Below are 23,475 nucleotides of genomic sequence, written 5' to 3' on the forward strand. Positions count from 1 at the left end.
TGGTCTTCAACTATATAATCTAGCTAGCTTGCAGGAATATAACAAATATTCCAATTCCAAAGGAGAAGATTAGTTCTGTTTTCAGCTGGAAATGGCAAATATTCTTGCTTTATGCCTGCTGGCATTTTTCGTCTCATTGCGTTCCAGTTTGGTTGAGGCCAATATCTTCAATAGCATGCTGTTGCAGTGGGGTGCTCAACATTCCGGATTCCTCGGCACTGGAGATGATGCGACGCTCATCCTGGATCAGATCACAGGTGTGTCTCGATAACGTTAAATCGCCGGAAATGAAACAGATATATAACATAGAAGAATGCTAATTCCTTCATTTCAATTTAAGAGACTCTTGTCAAAGTTGATACATTTTATAAGTCATTTTGAACTAAATATGGACTCCCATTAAATCTTTTTTTTACTCATATTAGCAAATTTTGTAAATTTTGGCCAACAGATAAATTTATTTTTTAGACGAAAATAAACTTGATTTTTCAGATCATAACTGATATATGTGTAATTACACCAAAACTCATTAGAGGGATTTCGCAATTATCCCCTTTAAATTATTTCATGGGCTATAATTAATATTGATATGCAATTCTAAGTGCGAATTAAATTCAAATAAGTTTACTGATAGGCGGATCCATCTTTAATTCAGGATCTGGAATTGAATCAAAGGAATCATTTCTATTCGGGAGCTTCGAGATGCAAATCAAGCTGGTGCCTGGAAACTCTGCTGGAACGGTAACAGCATATTATGTAAGTGCATTAATACTAAATTGATACTTTTGGAATATCATCAATCTATTTTCAAACACAGATGGTACAATAATACAAAAAATATATACTCGTGATAATTTTAAAATTATTATTAAAAATAAATATTAAGTGCTCATAATTTTTATTTTATCAAGATATAATTAATTCGGAAAATTTATTAGTGACAATAATTTTATGTAAATTATCGCTATTAAAAATTATTTTAAAATTAATTATCCCTTCTTTCCCAACCGGCCCCTCACCAACCCCACCACCATGCCGTCGTGTGCGGCACCCTCGCCCAACTCCACACCGCCTCGCCTCTGCTGCCATCTGCGCCCAGCCCCCCTTCCCCCTCCATCAACGCCCTCCGTTTCGTCGCCGTCATACCAAGTTCCAACATCGTCCCCCAACCCCGCCCCAGCCGTTCTCCCTCACCCCCTGCACGTCGGGCCGCCCGAAATTTCCCTAAGCCCCGTGTGTATACTCGTGTGTATATACATATAGTATGTATGCATGCTTGAACATATATTTTTTATAATAAACATCAATATACATATATGTGTATATACATTACATATTTATGTATACACATACATGTATATGTATAAAAGAGAAAAGGTGGGCAGGATGTTTTAGTTTGCAATTTTAATCAAAGGGCCAAAAAGTGGTTTGTTGACTTTAGTTTATTTTTACCTCACCAAAAAACTTAGTTTATTTTTAAGTGAATTTCTTTTTGGCCTTTCACCCGATAGGTAAATAAGGCCTTTTTTTACGTGTGCCCACCACTTTTTCAATTGACAAGATTACTTTTTACAATAATGTAAAACATAAAGCTGATTTGTATAAATAAATCATATCTCATAAGATGTTATTATAATTATTTCTAGAGTAAATCACAACGGGCTCTTTTAAAATTTGGTATAATTACAAACACCTCTTTACTATTTGAAAAAGGGAAAAATCCAAAGACCCCCCCTGTGATAATAGGAATGTTCAAAAAGCCCCCTATGAAAATTAAAGTATCAAAACCCCCCCTTGTGATACAAAATAAAGTTTAAAAAAACCCCTCCGTACAAAATTTGTGCTACACGCACTTTGACTGCAATTTTTCTATGAAAATACCTTTTTTTGACATTTTTGCCCTTCTCTCACAGTTAATATATAATATTATATATATTTACTAATAATAAAATATTATCTTTATAATGATTATTTAAGATATTATTTATATAATAATTATTTAATTAAATATTATATATCTTATTAATAATAAAATATTATTTATATAATTATATAATAATTATTTAATTATTTATATAATAAAATATTATTTAAATTAAATTATAAAAAAAATTGCAACGGCGGCGGCGCTGCTGAAGAGGAGGGCCGCGCGCCGGACCCTCCTCACCTGGGCGACGGCCGTCGCCCATAACTTCGAAGGCGACGCCGGTCGCCCTCGCTGGAGGGCGACCGCGTCGCCTCCATTTTTGGGCGACCGGCGTCGCTCAGAAGGGCGTGCGGGAAGGGGAGGGAAGGGGGGAAGGGGGAGGGGTTTGCAGGCGAGAGGGGTGGGGGTGGGGATGGGGGTTTGCAGGCGGGCGGGGGAAGAAGGGGGGTTGGGGGAAGAAGACGGGGGTGGTTGGTTGGGGTGAGGTCGGGGGGGTGGGGTGGGTGGGGTTTATAATTATTTTTTTATTTTTTTTAAATTATAATTATATATATTATAAATATGTTTTAATAGTATTAAATTCTACTTATTATAAATTAAAATAATTATATATTAATAAGCTTAGTTTGACTAGTTGACTAAAAGGGGTATTTTAGTCATTGTATTTAAAAAAATAAGCTCAAATTGACCAGGGGGCAGTGTGACTATTTATTCATAATATGAGGGTGATTTTTTATATTAAAAATTTCATAAGGGGATTGTTGATATTTTTATATATCACAGGGGGTCAAAATGGATTTAACCCATTTGAAAAATTACAAATATCTCCTAAAATTACAAATACCTCCTAAAATTACAAATACCTCCTAAAATTACAAATACCCTCTTATGATGGTCTATCATAATAAGGTATTTGTTAGGATATTTATAATTTGAAGGAGGAATTTATAATTTTTCAAAAAAATAATTAAATATTTATAATTCTGATAAATTTTAGAGAAGCCCGTTATAATTCACCCTTATTTCTATTATTGTTATTTTTATTTTGAAAAGGCATGCAACTACACCTATGCAGCCGCTTAAAAAGCATAAATGAAGAAAAATTAATTTGGTATGAATCGTTCAATGGCAGCTGTCTTCAAATGGAGAGAAGCATGATGAGATCGACTTTGAGTTCCTAGGAAACGTATCAGGACAGCCATACGTTATCCACACAAACATTTATACTGGAGGAGAAGGCGGCAGAGAACAGCAGTTCTACCCGTGGTTCGACCCAACCGCTGATTTCCACAATTACACAATCCATTGGAACCCTACACAAGTTGTGTAAGTCTCACCTTATTCATACGCTATGGATAAACTGTCATTTTACTGAAAAAATCATCTTTTAATAATGAGTTTAATGCAAGATATTATAAATGAACAAATTACTCCCTATATAAAAATTATTGAGACGAAGGTAACTGAGTAATTATTATATATGTATTTACTTAAAGTTTTTAGAAAAAAAAAAATATTATTGTCTAACTTAATTTGTAATAAAAGAATAGTTCATTGTAACAACAACTTGGATAAATTGCAATCTTAATTTCGTAATTATAGGGGTGAAAATTTTAATTCTGTTGCATTTGAATTGATAATTAAGCTCTCTAATTTAAAGAAATTGGCAAATTAAGGAAAATCAGTCGAAAATTGCAATCTGATCAGAAGTTAGGGCCTTACATGACGAATTCGGTTAGATTTGTAGTTCCAGCAGATTGTGCCCTTAATGCACCTTTTTTTTAAAGTCGCAGGGCATATTTGCAAAATTAAATTTCAATAGGACTAAAATTGTACTCAGTCCTAAATTACAATTTTCTTCCTATCATATACATAATAAAAAGTTAAGTAAACCATATAATTACAAATAATCGCCAACAGAAAAGTCCACATTCTATTCCTAATATAACATTAGTGAAAATTCAATTATTGTTTTTTGATAATATCCTAATAATACAATTGATAATATTATGGCATTTACTAGGGGTGTAAACAAGCAGAGCTTGAGTCGAGCTCGGTAAAAAATTCTGGCTCGAGCTCTAGTTCAAGCTTTTGATTTTGAGCTCGAGCTTTTCCTTTTTTTAAAAGAAAAATTATTTATAATTAAAATAAAAAGTATTTAAAATATTTATTTATTTTGTTAGATTGACAAGCCGAATTATTTTCAATAAAAGTATATTCATAATTTTTTAAATTATTAAATAATTTAAAAAAGTAATAATTAATATGAAATAAAATATTTATAGTAATAATAATGAACTTACTAACTTTGATGATTAAGATTACTTTTGTATAGAGATTAAACATATAAACAAAATATCATATTTTATCAATATTAGCTAAATTTAAAAATGTGATATTACTTAATAATTATAATATATGATTAATTTTGAATATAAAGTATTTAAATATGGAGTTAAATATATAAAAAATAAAAAATATAAATGTAAAAAAAAAACTAAAAAGGTCGCGAGTTGACTCTCGAGTTTATGAACAGAATGTTTTGAGCTCAAACACAAAATCGAGCCTCGCGAACCGGCTCAACTTGTCTGTCACCCCTAGTCTTCATGATGCGACCCAACATCACTGAGACATATATATATATATATATATATATAGAATAACCATGGTATCATTAAATATTTTTAGATGACAAATACAAAAGAATTGATACTTTAAACTGTGTCCACATCCTAAAAGGGAAAAATTCAAGCGATCTCTTATGATATTGTAAATGAGTAAATTATCATCCTATGAAAAAAAAATATAACAATTCACATTCCTATATTTTTAAAAATACAACAATTTACCTCCTCTATTTTTTAAAATAGAGCAATTTACATAAAGAGGTAAATTATTTTATTTTAAAAAAATAAGAAAATAATTTGCTCATTTCCAATATCACAAGCTGGTAAATTGCATTGAACCCAATCCTAAAAACTGTATACTTGTTCCAGATGTTAGATCCACAAGCCAAAGGCAATTGTATCCCTTACACGTTTCTACTGTTTCAGGTGGTATGTGGACAGCATCCCAATAAGAGTTTTCAGGAACTATCTGAGCAACGGGATTCCCTATCCGAACAAGCAGGCAATGCGAGTGTATTCCAGCATCTGGAACGCCGATAGCTGGGCAACGAGAGGTGGCCTAGATAAGATTGATTGGACAAAAGCACCCTTCATTGCCAGATTACGCCGTTTTACACCCATGGGTTGCCAATACAACGGGCCCGTCAGTATCCGACAATGCAGTGCAGCTACACCTGGGAACTGGTGGAACTCTCCGGCAAACAGCAAATTGAGCAGCGTTCAACAACGCAGGATGGACTCAGTTAGAAACAAGTACATGATCTACGACTACTGCAAAAATTTCAAAAGATACAACGGGCTGATGCCGGGCGAATGTTTGATGCCGCAGTATTGATAAATGTTGATCAGTATCTCCAAGTCAGGAAAATGTTACAGCCTAAGCTACAAGAAATAGGAATAAAATACAAGTAACATATTTGTGATATTACAAATTCAGATTACTCCTCTATGAAAAAGGAAAAAAAATTTTGGTCCATTAATTTTGTCTACAATTAATTTTAGTGCACTAATTTCCATAGTTCTCACATTTTGACCACTAATCTGAAAAAATATGTCAATTTGGTCCTCCAGGGTACGGACGTGCACATGCTTTTCAATTTAGGAATTTTTAGTCCCATGTGGCACTATAGTATTACATGGCAACTGAGTTGACATTTTTAGAAGAAAAAATGTTAACTTTTTCCTCCTAAAGTCTTTTCCAATTAATTTTGTCCGTGGTTTAATTTGACACCACATGTGGCACTAAAGAGTATCTTAGCACTTAAAGTGGATATTTTTGTCCATGATTTAATTTTTGTCACATATAATAAATAATCTTACATATTTTAAAATATATTACAAAGTAGAATAAAATATATAATTTAATATATAAATTCAAAAAAGATAAACTATTGACCAAAAAAATATTAAACTCATAAAAGTATAGATAATTATAAATAATCATTTTATAAATACTTATAAATTATACAAACAATTATTATTTTATAAATATTTATAAATTATATAAATAAAAAATACACAAAATTATAGATAATTATAAATAATGTTATTATACATAATTATTTTATTTAATTATAAAATTATAGATAAATTATAGATAATTATAAACACTTATAAATTATAAAAAATAAAATTATTATTTTATATCACATAATACATAAAAATATAAAACTAAAATTATTATATTTTAAATAATTATAGATTATAAAAAAGAAAATTATTATATTATATAATATAAATTTAAAAAAATAACACCCCCCAAAACCCCCCACTCCCCCCCCCCCCCCCCCCCAATATCAACCTACAACCACCACTAACTGCCGGCCGCACCACTCCGTCCTGCCGCCATCTTCCACCACGCCTCCAGTCACGCGCACCGCCATCTGATGTCATCCGTTGATCTAATAGAGGTTGTTGGCCGTGTCCCCATCAGAGTAGCCACACGCCGCCACTTGCAGATCGACAATCAGTTTCTATCCTTCTTCAATTTTCTCTCTCATCATCATTGTTTCCATCCTTTTGACCCATGTCGGGGGACTACCACCGTTCCGTTCCACTCCTCTAGTCACGATGATCATTTTGTGCCATCACTCATCATTTTTTGTCAACTCCCCGATGAGAGACATCTTCATCTTCGTGCACTTCTTTCCGACCACCTTCCCACCTCCTTCTGAACTAATTTCTGATGGCCACCAACACCACTCGATTGCCCTTGCTTCGACAAGTCCAACGTACCCTCACCCATACATTTTCGTCCAATTCCAAAGGGGATAGGGGATGGGGGGGCGGGGTTCCTCCACTAGGTTGCCTTGTAGAATGCCCAGTGTACTTATCAGCCATGTCAGATAATGATATGGCTTATTTCGTTGGATAAATATGCAATTACCTAATTGACACATCTTTGCAAATTAGTGGTTAAAATGTGATAACTATGAAAATTAGTGTACTAAAATTAATTGTGGACAAAGTTAATAGACCAAAACAAAAATTTTTCAAAAAAATAGTAATTTACCTCCATGTGTTTTCTAAACACAATAATTTATCTCCTTAGACGCAACGAAATAAATTATTATTTTTTATTCATAAAGAGATAATTTGATCATTTACAATATCTCAAAGGGTAAATTGCTATTCACCCATGACAAATATCACTTGTTGCCATGACTAATTAAAAAGCTATGGCAAAGAATTAAATGGTGTGGCTACAGCCTAATAATGCAAAACCATTGCAAGAATGGGATATTGAAGCCATTGTCAAGAATGGGACATTAAAGCCATTTGTCAAGAATGGTATCACTTGTTGCCATGGCTAATTAGAAGCTATGGCAAAGAATTAAATGTTGTGGTTACAGCCTAATAATGCAAAACCATTGGAAGAATGGGAAATTGAAGCCATTGTCAAGAATGGGACATTAAAGCCATTTGTCAAGAATGGAATTACTTGTTGCCATGGCTAATTAGAAGCTATGGCAAAGAATCAAATGGGGTGGTTACAGCCTAATAATGCAAAACCATTGCAAGAATGGGACATTGAAGGCATTGTCAAGAATGAGACATTGAAGCCATTGTCGATGCTTATCTTTTCTTTTTTCAAAAATAAAAAACTTATGCAATTTTTTGTTTCATTTTCAGTTTTCACATTTTGAAATAGTAATAAAAAAAATTAAATATATTTATTTATACGTACTCTTATTAAAAATATTTTACAATCATTCTTATTTCTATTATTTTATTTTTTATATAAGGTTAATTACAATTTTTTTCCACTAAGTATAGGGGTTTGGCATTTTTGTCATTTAAGTATCCAGGGTAGCAAAATAGTCTTTTATCTTTTAAATTCTCATGAATTTAGTCCTCTAGTCACCGGATTATTTTCACGTCGCCTGAAAAATGTCACATGGCACTCATATGTGGTATTTAATTTGGGGCATTATATTCTATTGGTCTGCTTTTTCCATCGTGCCATCTAAGCATTTTTAAAAAAATAAAAAATAGAAAACATGTTGGAAGTGGAGGAAAAAACATGGAGCCACGTGAGTCGTACAGACCAAAAGCCCTATTACGTAAACGAACAATCCCCCTAATTGCTAAATTCCTCTCCACAATCATCTTCCCTGAATCCCTAAAACGTTTGGGAAAAAAATTGTTCGTTTGCTTTGCGGTTCCACGGAAGAATATACTGCAAAGATTCCAAGGAAAGAGTGCTATAATGGTGATGAAAAAGCCTTCGAGCAAGATCTCCATATTTTTGTTATTTTTTGTCCTTTTATGTTCGTATAATAAGTGTAGATGTAAATTGGGTTTGTTGTATTCGATTTTTTTATAGTGTATGTGGTCCCCTTTTAGAATAATATTCTTTTACTATTAATGTATGTGATATTGCCTTTTCCTCTTTAGTGACTATATTTTTCTTTTTCTTTTTTTTTTTATTGTTATACCAATTCAGATTGTAAGTTTATAATAATTTGGTAACAATCGCACGTTTTCACAAGGTACAAAAATCAAGTTGTACATGATCCTTTATCAGTAACATGTCTTTATCCATACCAACGCTTAGTAAAAGGAACAAGCAGTGATAACGTTCATAAAACATGCTGAAGAACAACTAAATTATACTCGTATCTCATCAATAATATCTGGGGTGTGTGTGTACCAAGTCCGTTCAGAATGTTAGGTGCCCAAAGTATACAAACTCTCATATATGTTCATAGCAATGCACACCATAACCAAAGATTATTTAGTTGATCTTAGATTACATCTATAGGTATCCTATTGATCATTTGGTTGCATCAAACAATATGCATCAAAGACCACTTTGATATCAACTCACCATTCTAATTATCGAGCACAGGACTAGTTGAATACACATATTGTTGCCTTAAACATTCTATAGCACTCACTCAATTAATATTCATTAGCATTAATTTCTTTTCTTCTTTCAAATTAAAGCAACTCATTTAACTAAGAACATTGTGATTATGGAGTATCAATAAGGATAATATGATACATATACAACCTTAGTATCTGAAAATTAAAGTATGCATGATACCTTTTCCTATGTCCATGTGGAAGACAACTATTCTATCTGGAGACATCTCCATATCACTTACGGTCACCAAACTTTATCGCCCACACAGCAAAAACGAGACCTAGATTCTCTCATTATCTTAACATAATCTATGATCATTCTTGATCACTATTAAGCCTACCAAATGATAAGATCTAATCAATAGTATCACTACTCGGACAATAACTCAAGTAGTAAATTCAGTAAAAGATCTACTCATTTACACACCTTAAATCCAAGGGGCCTATGGTGATGTTCGAAGGAAAAAATAGAAATAAATATATGGAGAGAGACTATTTGGAGAGAGAATATTTGGGAGAATTGTTGTGTTGTGATCAACTCATTCTATAGCACTTGTATTTCTGTATATTAATGATTACAATCATGTATCATATTTATAGGTGCATTAAACTCTATTCCTTAGAGGAGTTCACATTCCAATATCCATTTGGGAGATCATAAACTCTATTAGATAGTATTAGTCTAAATATCAAATTGAAAAAATTCAAACTCTAAATCAAATATGCATGCATATTGGGTTATGAGTCCACAAAAACCCGACCTAATGTCCAACATTTTTCAAATAATAAAATTATAAAAAAAAATAATGTCTTTGTTTTTTAAGGAATTTATTTGAATTCAATTATCAACAATCTAAAATATGCAAATTATAAATATGAATATGTGTAACTAACCAGATGAATAATTATTACTATTGCGCCGATCAGGTCTAATTCAATTGGTGAATTGAGGCCTGATAAGTTTTAAGATCATGGGTTCGAACCCCATCAATGCTATTCTACTTAATTGTAGGTGTTTGTTTAATTTCAATAGTACGTGTTGATTGGATATAGTTACTTGTATTGATAATTAGTATACTATTGTTATATAGTTGTTAGATATAGATAATATACTAATGATTGCAATCGACTTATTTGAAAAAAAAAAATTGTCAATCGCTTCACTTCAAAAAATAAATTACTACTATTACGGTAAACTAATAATTAAAAATTTTAAAACAAATTAATGCTTATATATTAATGGAACTCAAACCCATAATCTCTTGATCATGATCCTTGATGAGGGAAATTATCAAATTACTAAAATGCCCCTATTTTTTAAGGCATTTTTATACATATACAGCAGGACCCGCGCGTGTGAACACGGGTCGGGTCGGGCGACGCGACCCGTTTGACCCAGGCGCCTAGTCAACCACTGCAGTGGCCATTGGATTAGATGACGTGGCAACATCTCAACGGCACTACGTGTCACTTGACCAGACGATACCGTACAACTATAAATATCTGCATTTATGATTATTCAGACACGACACGTTTATTGCGTTATCGCCTTTTCTTGGTCTCATTCGATCCCATTTTACTATTTTCGACCTCACATTTCTAACTTAATCATCGGAGGGCCTTCGTTGGGGGCTACCCAGCTAGTCTCACGTTTATTTTATTCTCAGAATTCACTAGTAGGAAGCTCGAAAAAAGGATCTAACGATCCGACCTCAGGACCAACATCAGCGACCCGATCCAAATTTTATGCTACCTACATTAATCCTAAAAAAAAAATCAAAACTAAATATTTCAATATAAGTGGATACAAATAACCGAGTAAACATAACAATTCCAAATAAAGCAATCCAGCACCAGTAGTCGCGATCGAAATTTATTTTTAATAAATAGGCATGTGGGTGTTATAAATGGCATTGCAAATAATGATCCTACCAATTACTAGAATAGTGGGTATTCATTCCTCTAGAAGTTTCCATGATCCATGTGATTTATTATTATCCGATCTGAAGCAATGAAGAGTATACATAGTTACTTGTTGCTTCTACTATGTTTGAAGTTGAAGTGTTGATTTGATGGAAAGTTAATAAAATGAAATAATTATATTTTTCTTGTTTGATATTTGATATAGTTATATATAAATACTTTCTAATTTAAAAAATTATATTTAGCACCTTTAAAGTTTGTTTCCGTCTGACAAATAAATCTCTCTATTAGTTGAAATTCACTAAATTTGTTGTTGAATTGATATTTGCTCTCAATTGACTAATTACTGACTTATTGCAGGTCAAATAATTTTTTTCGAACTAAACTATCATTATTACGGTGAAGATATACCTCCTCATATGTGTTAACATGGTGAAGATAATTTGGTTATAAAAATATTTATTTGACCTGCAACAAGACAACAACAAATAAATCAAGGGTTAATACAGATTTTTTTCTCTAATTTTTTGGTTAATACCAGTAAATTTGGTGAATTTTGACAAATGAAAAAAAAATTTATTTATTAGATAAAAACAAACTATTTTTTTAAATTATAAAAAGATTATGTGTAATTACACTAAATTTCTGGGAGTTAAAAAAACAATAAAAAGGAAGAAGAAGAAAAGGTGAACTGTTGAACCGACGTTTGCAATTGTTGACTAGCAGCTACTTTAAGAAAATAATGATTGAACTAATATAAGGAATACTTTTCAAATTTAATTCAATAATAATAGTGATATGGGGTTAATTCAGTCACGCACAGCTTGTGATCCATCATACCCTTTTTTAACTAAATCAATATTCGGCCAATTTATGATGATGATGACAGTGGTGACGTAACCGAAATGAGTAGGATATGCCCAGATTATCTTTATACCTATACTGTATAAATATATATATATATATATCATTTTTAATCATAAATCGTGGTTACTTACACCGCAATAGTAATTTTTTAAATTATAAAAAATATCTTTATGTATTTTCAACCAACCTTATTCAAATTTTTTGTCTCATCTTTATAATCTATATTATCTATCTGTACTAATATGAAAATTTTTACTTACACCATTTTTTTTAAGTCTATAATATTCTTAAATTAGTTTTATTTTATTTATTTATTAATTTTAAATGTGATGTATTGGTTTATATATCTTATTCTTATTTATAATATTTTTTAAAGTATAAATGGGGCGAATAATATTTATAATAGTTTATAAAAACCCATAGCAAATATTTTGATCATTGCTCTTAATCGTGGTGAATAATTTTTTTATAATGAAAAAGTTAATTTTTTGCATCAATTTTTTTTAACTGTACTTAATAGTAGTAATTTATCATAATTTTTAGTCATAACCACTAATATTATAGCCAATAGTAATATTTTTGAGTGTAAATATCGAACACACAATATAATTGAATAACATATAAAAAGTAAGTTTGAGATTTATAATGATTTGCAGAAAACGTATACGCTAATTAATTCAATGTTTATTCGTGTAAGTATATATAATGAAGTAATCATCTACTCTTACACTTCAGTCTAATCATTAAATATAAGATTATTGGTAATATTATATCCCAATGGGCAATTATGAATCAAGAAAATTAAGCTGATGAGGAGACAGCCATATCCAATCATATCCCGAATTCTCTCTTAATCAGAGCAAGAAAAATGGCCAAATTATACTGCTTTCTAGTTTTCAAAAGTCAGCTAAAACACGTTTTTGTAATAGGCAAAAAAACCCCTATATTTTTTAAAATTTTGTGCAAAATACTCCTTTCGTAAAAAACTAATGGAAGTTGAAGTGCACTCGCGGGTGGTGCCGATAAGCATGATTTTTTTTTTGCGAATTTTGATATTTCTTTTACTGTAAATTGACAAACATGCTCTTATATTAATGTTTAAAATTACCATAATCAAATATACATGTTTTAATTTTATTTTTAATTGATTTTCTTTGTATTTTCATCCCTTCTAATTTAAAAATACAGAAAAAACATATTTTTTTATAAATTTATAAATTAAATAAAAAATTAAATTAAAATCGCAATACAACAATATTACACTAAGTTCGTTTTTTAAAATTTAAATATTATATCAATGTAAATGATAATGCGATAACAATAATATTTCATTAACTAATTTAAACTAATAAATAATTTAAATATATTTTAATAAATTATTTACTGTAAATTATTAGTATATGAAATTTACATATAAATTAATTTTTCTTTTTCTTAAATTTATTAAAAAATTTGCCCAAATCACCCCTGGACGACTCCATATCGCAGTCGCCCATTGCAACGTAGGTTCCTTTGTGTTGGGTGGTGCGGGTGGGGTGGGTGGCAGCGACTGGTGAAGGGGGACAGGGGCCTGGTAGCGGGGGTGGGATTAATTTTAGTATTTTTTTTATAAATAATAATTTATATTTTATATTTTATAATTATAAATATAACATATATAAAAATTGGTTAATCCTAACCCTTAGTTATATAGATTTAACGGTTGATATGTATTGATTAAATCCTATGGTATGCAATAAAAAAAAATTAATGGTCATAAAAATAAGAAATAAATATAATTGATAAGGGCATGACGGTCCTTCAACAAAAAAACTTAACACCATTAGTTTTAATAAACAGTGAGTGGCAAATGTTCTGTATTAAAGAAAAGGACAAAATGCATAAAACCCCCCTGTGTTTTAAAAAGTCTGCAAAAAGCACCTCTCTGTTTTCAAAATAGGCAAAAAGCTCCCATGTGTTTTGTAAACTCAGCTCAATCGCCCCATCTCCGTTAAATCCAACTAACAGTGTTAATTTTTTAGAAAATGACCGTTATACCCTTACTTAATATATATTATTTCTTATTCTAATGACCGTTGGATTTTTTTGATCAAATATTGATCGTTAGATCTAATCAATTAATCTCAACCGTTAGATTTTAAAAAAATAAAAGGTCTAGATTCAACATATTATTTAATTTATATTATATATAAATAATTTAAAATTTTAAAAATATATTATTATTATATATTAAAAAAAATAACTAACTACCCCACCCACCCCCTTTACCCCGGCTTCCCCCCCCCCCCCACCACCACATCTCGTCGCCGGCGATGAGATTTCGATTAAATCATCATATCTCCATAAATTTTTTACCAAATTGAGTGAGGCTGGTCTCGTTAGAATCGTCTTGAAGAGACGAGTCTGATGGTGCTATTTTGAGACCGAGATTCGATCGGACGGAGACGAATCGACGAAAAATATGTTCGGCGATCGTTGCTTGAGCCCACTCTCTATGATCGACGAAAACTCAAATTGAAGGTATGAAAATGTTCGTCTTGAAGAGAGGATTCTAATGGTACCATTGGTCGTCGGAAATTCGTCCGGACGGCCTTGGAAAGTTGTTTCGAAGTTTCCGACAAAAGTGGGCGAAATACCAGATTTTCTTTCTTTTTTTTAATTTATTAATTAATTTTAATTATATTAGTTAAAATATATTTTAGTAAATTAAGAATATTTTAGATAATTATAATAATTAAATATTTTGGCTAATTAATAATAATTATAATAATAATTATTGTAATTAAATATATATTTTAATTAATTAAAAATAATAGTTAGATTTAATAATTAACAATTGCAAAATTATTTGAATTTCAATATAATTTAATTTAATATTTTAATTTAAATTTAATATGCCAAAATTTAATTTATTTTTTAAGGTGAGAAATGACAAAAAGAATACACAAAACAAGCAAAAAACCCCTTTGTGTGTTATATAGACCCATAGAGGGGTATTTTGGTCCAAAAAATTATTAAATATCAACCTAAATCGCAGAAAAAGACTACCAAACGCAGCAGACGCGCGTCTTCTCCACTTCCCGTTAGTTGCTAACAGAATGGGGGTTTTTTGCTGACTAAAATAAAACATAAGGGGGGTTTTAGCCTATTCTGAAAACAGGGAGGTGCTTTTTGCAAACTTTTTAAAACACAGGGGGTTTTATGCATTTTGTCCTAAAGAAAATGAAGGGTTTTTTTTGCCTATTTCTAAAACATATGAGGATTTTTAGTTTACTTTTGAAAACACACGGGGTAATATGCAATTTGGATCAAGAAAAAATGAAATTAAACCCAAAATAACAAGAAATAGTAAATGAAATGAAGAAGGTACAGTTGACCTCAAAAGCTTGCAGGCACAGACATCTATATAAAGAAGAGAAGGCAGAAGCAGCTGTCCTCACCTTCAAACAACGCTTACTGATCTTTTTCTAGATATATATACTTTGCTTATAATTATATTTATCGAATAATCGACAGATTTGGAGATGGGGTTAACTGGTAAGCTGGTGGCTGCAATAGAGTTCAAGGCTGGGGGAGACGTGTTTCATGAGCTGTTCAGGCACAAGCCCCACCATGTTTCCACAACCAGCCCTGGGAAAGTGCAAGGATGTGATTTGCATGAGGGTGAGTTTGGGCATGTTGGTTCCATCATTTGCTGGAAGTACACTCATGGTGAGTACTCTAACTACATATCCACCACGTCTTTGCTATCAATTTCTCATTGGAATTTTGTTATATTTCACTCCGAGAAATGATACTTTTCGTCTCGTAACATAGAATTTTCTAATTTTAGGTCTATTAGTTATAGAATTATCGTTTTTGATCTCGTAACTTTTAAAAAAATAGCATTTTTCGTGCATAACACATTTCCTTTAAAATTTTAATGGAAAATGCCATGTGCTTAGCATATGTCTGTTAGAGCTTTTACACTTATGTTGTAAGATTTTCACTCTTGGTTCCACAACTTTAAAAAAATAGTATTTTTGTCCTACGCACTTAACGGCCATGTGGCCTTTTCCGTTAAACATCTAAATGGATAGGTGTCATAAGAACAAAATTATTACTTTTATAAAGTTTCAGAACTGAAAGTGAGAATCTTGTAACCATATTCTGAGTTAGGAGACGAAAATTGTTATTTTTCCATATTAATCCAAACATAATTATGGTGATCTGTGGGGATGCGTTCTTCAAATTGTTACAGACGGGAAAGAGAAAATTGCGAAACAACTGATACAAACCATCGACGAGGAGAAGAAGTTGATCGAATTCAAGATGCTGGAAGGAGATCTGATGGAGGAATACAAAACCTTCCTTATAACGCTGCACATCGAGACTAAGGACGGCATTGATTTGGTTACATGGACATTGGAATATGAGATGCTGAGTGAAGACGTGGACCATCCCATCTCCTTGCTCTCCTTCTTCATCGACCTCACTAAGGACATCGAAACTCATCATATTGGCAAACCCTAAATCAGATGTTGTCTATCTTCGTTATGGATGATGAATTATTACCAATCAGTATTTGAACAATGTTATGGTGAGAATTAATGGTGTCTTAAGAGCCCTTTGTTCAGAAAGTTATGTATGCGTGTGTGTGTTCTGTACTAATAAAGGAGATGAGCTGCTTGCTCCAGGTGGTTGTGCCTGGGACCATGTGCTGTGTGTCCATGTATTTGCATGAAATTTGAAGTATTTATTTTTTGTTTCAAATTATTGTTCGTTGCATGTTTTTTTTTTTGCCCCTCAAGAGTCAAGTGAATCAATTATGTTGCAATTAACTAGTACTTTCACAATATTCATTCAGCCAAAAGATATGCATAATTTAATTTAATGAATTTAGAATAAAAGGCTATAATTTCTGAAAATGATATTTGGGAATGAATACTATTCCCCTTAATTTTTTTTTCGTGTAAATTGCGATTCAAGAGGTAGAAGCTTGTTCTTGAATGGAATGTATAACCTCCTCCAGACTTATGGAGGGAGAAATTCATGGACCATGTACATTTAATTTGATATCAAGACCCTTAGTGTTTGATGCTAATTACGAAGAAAGATGTAGTTTAGATCTGATACGTTGTGTATTTCTTGACTTGACTTTTTGTGTATAATATTAGGTCCTGAAGGCCTTTCCTATAGGCACGGACTAGAATTTTGGTCTGTAACTCATATCTATATATTGGGTTTGTTAAAGAGTTAGATCTTAATCATTATTCAAATTGGCTATGCTTAAACATGTATTGACCTATTAACAAACCTAAAAGAAAAGCACAATTATGTAATCTTTGAATCAATCTATGAAAAATGCAATAAACCCAAATTTGTTATGAGTTTATCATTCATTTTGAAAATTTATAAGGGTTGCTTTGGTATGGCCTTCAATCTGAGACTAATTATTAGTCAATTTATTTTGATTTTTTATTGGTAACTTACACTACAAATTTTGAAGTGACCAAATACTTCCACTTCAAGGCTAGCGAAGAACTTGACAAATATTTTCTAAATCGAAGATTTTTTTTTATATTAGTACATTGGAGTTGGTGGTCAAGAATGGCTTAAGTTTGAACCAAGAACCCTTTTTTTCATGGAGGAGAATAATATCAATTCAACCAATGAGTTGATGGCATTTATATTGGTGATTGAGTATATTCTTTTACAAGAATCTGACTTATAGGGTCAGTAAAATCATCGAAGGCCCAATTCCTCATGTGTGCACAACAAATCTCAACATATGTGGGTAGCTTGCATTTTCTTTCAAACTTGGGCAGGAACACGCTCTTGCACCATGGACGGCAACAAGGTTGGACGGGAACTTCGGACCCAATTTTTTCTTTTTTTCTTGGCAAAAAGTATATGCACGCCCTTGCTTCAATGGAGATTAGTGATCAAATTTTCATCTTTCAATCCTTACTTCTCCAAGAGTTTAAGAAATATGTCGATTTTTTTTATTTTTAGCCATGGAGAAATATTAAAAAAGAGTGATATTCGTAATCGTGTTTTCTCAAACTAGCGTGACTAGAGCAATTTTTGACTTCCTTCTTGCTTCCTTCCACGTAATTGGCTTGTGTTTCTGTTGGTTTTGCCACAAATTTGTAAGTTTACTTCCCTGCTTTTCCCACATGTATTATCGTTATTTATGTCTGTCATTTATAAGTAAATTTGAGTACGAGAATAAGCCTTAACTTTTTACCAGTGTTTCGAGCACACATGCGTATGCACACCTACACAAGATATTTCAATGGTTTGTAGTGACTTTGGAAATTGAAATGCAATATGTTTTTGCCATACTCCCTTTTCATTTTTATGTGCAAGACATTGTTCCCAACTATAAATTCTTTAAGAACAGATTTAAAGATGGATTTTGAGACGGATATTATTTAAGTATATTTGCATAGAGAGACAGATTTATTTACGGACTCACTCCGTCTTAAATTTCACTTATGGATTTACAAATGGTATTAGCCATTAGGCTTTCAGTTACTGCTTTCGGATGAAAATTTTTCGTCTCTGATTCTTTTAATTATAGGCTTCAGAGACGAAAAAATCCATCTATGAAACACTATTTTGTAGGGATCGTTAGTTGATCAAAAAAGTCCATTAATTCAGAGGGTCAATTAACGATCAGGATTAACTTTTATTCATTTTAAGAAACTTGAGGAACGAATGAGGTTGAAACTAGAGTACCAAAAGTGATTTATTGAATAATCTAGGTGGTCAAAAGTGAAATTATCTTGACCACGGAGTTATAATCCAGAAGGCCAAGAGTTAATGGGTCATATGCTATTTTTCGTAAAAATACTAATGAAATGTCACTAAGTGACTAAAAGTAATAAAAATTCTATTTCACTAATCACAAAAAAACTCTAGATGCCAAGTTTGATAACTTGAAAACTTAGAGTACTCAAACTGAAAAGGAGTTACACTTTGAATACGAAAAGTGAAATTATCCCCTTATAAAATTATTAGTGATAATTTTGCAATTAACAAAACAAAAAACATATCAGTTATATGACAAAAAATGCTAATTTCCCTAGTTTTGCAACACAATTTCTTTTAATCCATTGATATTTTGCAACTGATTGTGCATTGATTAAATCATTTAAATTAGCCTAAATTAAATATAGTAGGACCATTATTTATACTAATATAAAAAATAAAAGCATTCCACGTTTATAAATGATGGTTAATAATAATAATATCGCATTAAATTTTTTAAAATAAAAAATATTTTTCAACTGATAAGATAATTAACATGTTTTACTTTTCAATCTTTACATTAACTAATAAATTTCTTTCTTTCTTTTTCTAATATAATATATTAATTTATATATTTTATTTTTATTAATTATAATATATTTTAAAATATAAAAAATTATTCAATGTACATTACTAAGAATAATATATTATATTGGCTAGTAATTATTAACATGAAGGACGTGACATGTTGCTTGTCGGAAAGTGGATTAAAAGCCAATAATTGCATCCTTAATAATGCGGCATGTGAATCATGTTGCGAGACTGAGAGTAGGTCACCATATCTCAACCACTGCAAAATGATTGGTATGTAAACAAATCGACTGGAGGAAAATGATTATTGTTTAAATTATTATAAAAGTTAAAAATTTTATATTCAAATTTGTTTTGATCAATTATTGATTAAAAAATTAAATTTCAACGAATTTTAGTTGATTCAAACATGCATTGAGTTTGAATATTTTTCGTGTGTTCAAATCTGTTTTATGATATTTTTTTCCCTCTAATCAAATTAATGAATTTGAATCGAGTTTGAAAATTTATTGAAATAATGAGGGAATTCTCTTATAAAGATCGTATCACGACCTTCTTTGCAAGATAATTATGATCGTCAAACAAGCTCTAAATTCATTTTTTTTTTATTCAATCTCTTTATGACTCGATCCCCGTTGCATCATAAACCCTAATATATACATATAAATTCACCGTGATCAATTGAATCACTTTGACGCCTACAGACTTGATTATCCTTTTTTTACAATCTATAGATTTAAATATCGAAGGATTATAATTAGGGCCTTATTAGTGTAGTTCTGACCGTGGTGCATTTTGTAGGGTTACTTGAATAATGGAGGGGTATCTGTTCGTTATCAAGAAGAAGCACCCATATCCCGTATGGAGCCATCTTCTTCATCCAACGTACCCTATCTTAGATAGAGTGGTATGCGGCGAGCTCCTCACTCCTTACTACCCAGCTCCGTGAATACCAACCATAGCCGTCTCGTCTAGTATCGACACTAAAGCCTTGTTAGCTCTCCAATAGGCAAGTGAGGCAGCCCGAGAACCTCCAGCATTAGTTGCTACTAGTTTCTATGGTCACTTAAGGAAAAAGATGTAGTCAAAAAACTGTCTTTTAAGGCCCCTCTTTGATATACCCCTAATAGTTATCCTTCAGAGGTTTTTCCAAATGCACCAGGGTTACTTGAATAATGGAGGGGTATCTGTTCGTTTGAAATAGAAATTCCTATAAAATTACTTATAAAGACCTTATATCATTTTTCCCACCGAACAAAAAAACACTATTTCAGCTAAATTTGTTAAATTTAATAAATTGAAGTCAAATAAATTTTTATAGATCGATTTTAAATAAATATCAAGAAATTTAATTTGTTTTTCAACCAAAATAATATATCTATATATACATATATTTATTTTCCTGGTCGTCATGTCAGTTCTAATTAAATATTTAATGAAGATAAGACAAAGCAAAATTGCATTTATCTTTATTGTTATTTGAAGAAAAGTTTCTGGAGAATTCTATTCCAGAGCATAGTTAATTGACAGGATAGTTTGATTTGACATTGCACTATATAATAGGGTGTTGGAATATAATTTTCAATGGTATTTTTGTAAACTTTTATATTAAATATGGAGTTTATTTGTAATTATTATTATAATTTTAAATGATATATTTATAAGTTTATAAAAAGTATAATTTTTTGTATATTTGGACTTAAATCGTCAATGTCATTCAATGTTTAAAAATATATTTTAAATAACATAAAATACAAAGTATTTTTTCATTATAAACTAAAGATTTTCAAAAAGAAATACACATTATAATACTGAAAACTAGGGTATAGAATGTGAATATAGAATTAATTGTGTTGATGCTTCAGGAAAAAAAAAAAAGATAGAAAAAAATCCCAGTGCCAAATATGTTAAATAAATGAATTTATAATGACTTTTTGAATCTCTATTTTCTTTAATTCCTAGAAGTACATTATTCCGTATATTATAAGTTATTATAATTTAAAAATTATGAAAAATCAATGCTATCTACAATTAAAACGAAATTAGTGGAAAAATTTAAATTTTTTGGACCATGATTAATTAATTTTCATCATAATTTTATCATGGTCAAAATATTTATCATGGACCACTTATAGAAACAATGGCCAAATAACCGTTGCACAATTATAGTTAATTGATATTCAATATGTTTTTTTTTTAAACTATATAATTGACCATAATGAAAAATCATAATTTTTTTAGAGAAAATTTCACAGGGGGTAATATGCAATTTTGCATTCTTCTAATGACTTTTGAAGTAAAATTATATAATCAAATAAAATATTTCATTATTCCAAAATTATTATTCTTATTTAAGTGTTGATGTGAATCCATAAACTCTGGTCCACCATTGTCTTTTTCTAAATTTCCAAAAATAGTACGTTTACGGATATCTTAAAATTTTAGTCTTTTCTAGTAAAGAAGTCTATTTTTTGATGACATTGTCGTTGCAATTTGATTACAGCGATGTGAATACTATTTGGATGACTGCTTTGCCCTTCAATTTTGGTACCATAATTTAATTAGAGTAGATTACATCTTATCACTCCAATTATAATTATTTTTATACTTTGATATCTAAATATCTTATTGTGTGAACTTACTATCTTAACTTTATGAGATTTACACTTTGATATATGACTGTTTTTTTGTTGATTTTCTATTAAAAAATATCTCATGTTGTGCATAAGTGAAAAATATCACACTACATAACCCTTATATGGTTGAAAAATAATTATAAATGGCAAAGAATAAAATTTGGTGAAATTGAGATGGTAAGTCAATCAAAAAAAAAAAAAAAATTAGATGGTACTTTATGTTCTGATTTTATTAACTTTCTCTATTTTTTTTTTTAAAAACATAATTAAAATTAGTCCTCTTTATTAGTTGACCGTCTGAATTAATGGAGGGATCGTAAATTTCATAGACAAAAGAGGAACATATAGGGTACCAGAAGTGATTCAGTGCGTAATTTAGGAGTCCGGAATTGGATTTGTTCCAGTAACGACTTTTTCCACTGCACTTTTTACCATTGGTTTAGATAGTTAACTAACAGAGATGACAGATATTGATCATTTTAAAAAAAAAATATGAACCAAAATTGATGAACTCAAAATATGAAGTATCAAAATTTATATTTTTCGTACCATAATTGATGTGGTCGAGATTTTTTTGCTAAGGATGAAATTAGAATTTTACCACAATGCAGTTGCACACCAGGTGAAATGCAATTTCCGCAGAAGGTGCAGTTTTCAAGAGAATGGTGTCTTGTCAATGAATAGTAACCTGCATAAAAAATTAATATGTTGAAAATTTTGGTATCAAATTACTTTTTTACCCTTACAATTTAATATATATATTTTTTACTAATGTATATCAATAATGCAAAATTATATTTTTCATTTTATAATTTAGGTAACATATATTTTCAATTTCATAGTTTTTTCTGCCAACTTCCGTCGAGAATTGATGGAAAAAATTAAAGTGTAAATTGACAAAATTATATTTTTGATCCCATAAGTTAGGAGAGTTGATACACTTAGATCCCAAGCTTTATGAAATTGCAACATTTAATAGTTGGAAGGTAAAGTGTCCAGACGTCTATGTATATAATAAAAACATATCATAGCAATAAATATTATTAACATCATAAGATATGATCGATATGTACACTTCACATCCAAATGGATAATTATGAAATCAAGAATATTAGGATGATGAAAAAGACAAGCATATCAAACCATATCTCCAATTCTCCATTAAACAAAGGAAGAGAAAGGGCAAAGTGGTAATTTTCATCAGTAAGTATGGAGTGACATTTTCAGACCACTTGAATTCATTTTCGAAGGAATTATAATAATTTTAAAAAAATAACACATTGAGAACATTTGTCTTGGAACAATGCAAATTTGATGAGAATATAATCCTAATTTATAGTCGTCGTGGGAGACGCACATTATATTTTTTAGTGAAATTCATAATTTTTTTACGATAAATATCTTCAATTATTGTCATTCATTATTGAAATGAATTCTAATTAAGTGAATGAAAAGAACCACCCATCTATATTTACACCAAGATAATACAATTTTTCCTAACCCTAAAATAACAAGAAACAATAGAAGAAATATGAATTTTAACTATAGTTAATTACTAGATTCAAAAGAAAAAAAATTGGGTTGAACAAATTGACCACGGGTCAGCAATGATCATTAATCGTTATTTTTCCAAATGAGGTCAAAACATTAATCATAGTTAAAACCTCGACAAATTGTGAAGGTTTATAACATAGTGAGAAAATTAAATTTTTTTTACTGAAAAAAAAAATGAAATGAAAACAATGCAGTCGACAGAATTGAGAAGGTGTCGGCAAGAGACATCTATATAAAGAAGAGAAGG

General features: G+C 30.7%; 2 protein-coding genes across 2 annotated transcripts; both read left to right on the forward strand.

The window, feature by feature from the left end:
• Positions 1 to 5,635, forward strand: XTH26 (xyloglucan endotransglucosylase/hydrolase 26). Its single transcript, XM_011079990.3, has 4 exons — positions 1 to 257; positions 656 to 756; positions 3,060 to 3,253; positions 4,981 to 5,635. The coding sequence occupies exons 1-4, from the start codon at positions 92 to 94 to the stop codon at positions 5,387 to 5,389; spliced, it is 870 nt and encodes a 289-aa protein (XP_011078292.3). The 5' UTR covers positions 1 to 91; the 3' UTR covers positions 5,390 to 5,635.
• Positions 5,636 to 15,133: 9,498 nt separating this feature from the next.
• Positions 15,134 to 16,464, forward strand: LOC148788169 (kirola-like). Its single transcript, XM_088880580.1, has 2 exons — positions 15,134 to 15,423; positions 15,953 to 16,464. Exons 1-2 carry the CDS (start codon positions 15,237 to 15,239, stop codon positions 16,222 to 16,224), a joined length of 459 nt encoding a protein of 152 aa, XP_088736706.1. The 5' UTR covers positions 15,134 to 15,236; the 3' UTR covers positions 16,225 to 16,464.
• The last annotated feature ends 7,011 nt before the right edge of the window (positions 16,465 to 23,475 follow it).

Source organism: Sesamum indicum, linkage group LG5, assembly GCF_026168435.1.
Source record: "Sesamum indicum cultivar Baizhima isolate 11 linkage group LG5, ASM2616843v1, whole genome shotgun sequence".
Taxonomy (NCBI): Eukaryota; Viridiplantae; Streptophyta; class Magnoliopsida; order Lamiales; family Pedaliaceae; genus Sesamum; species Sesamum indicum.

Bases quoted from the DNA above. Each gene is read 5' to 3' on its own strand.
- XTH26 (XM_011079990.3), top strand. From the start codon at position 92: ATGGCAAATATTCTTGCTTTATGCCTGCTGGCATTTTTCGTCTCATTG. The intron at 757-3,059 runs GTAAGTGCATTA...GTTCAATGGCAG, and splicing joins GAACGGTAACAGCATATTAT to CTGTCTTCAAATGGAGAGAA. The intron at 3,254-4,980 runs GTAAGTCTCACC...CTACTGTTTCAG, and splicing joins TGGAACCCTACACAAGTTGT to GTGGTATGTGGACAGCATCC.
- LOC148788169 (XM_088880580.1), top strand. From the start codon at position 15,237: ATGGGGTTAACTGGTAAGCTGGTGGCTGCAATAGAGTTCAAGGCTGGG. The intron at 15,424-15,952 runs GTGAGTACTCTA...AAATTGTTACAG, and splicing joins TTGCTGGAAGTACACTCATG to ACGGGAAAGAGAAAATTGCG.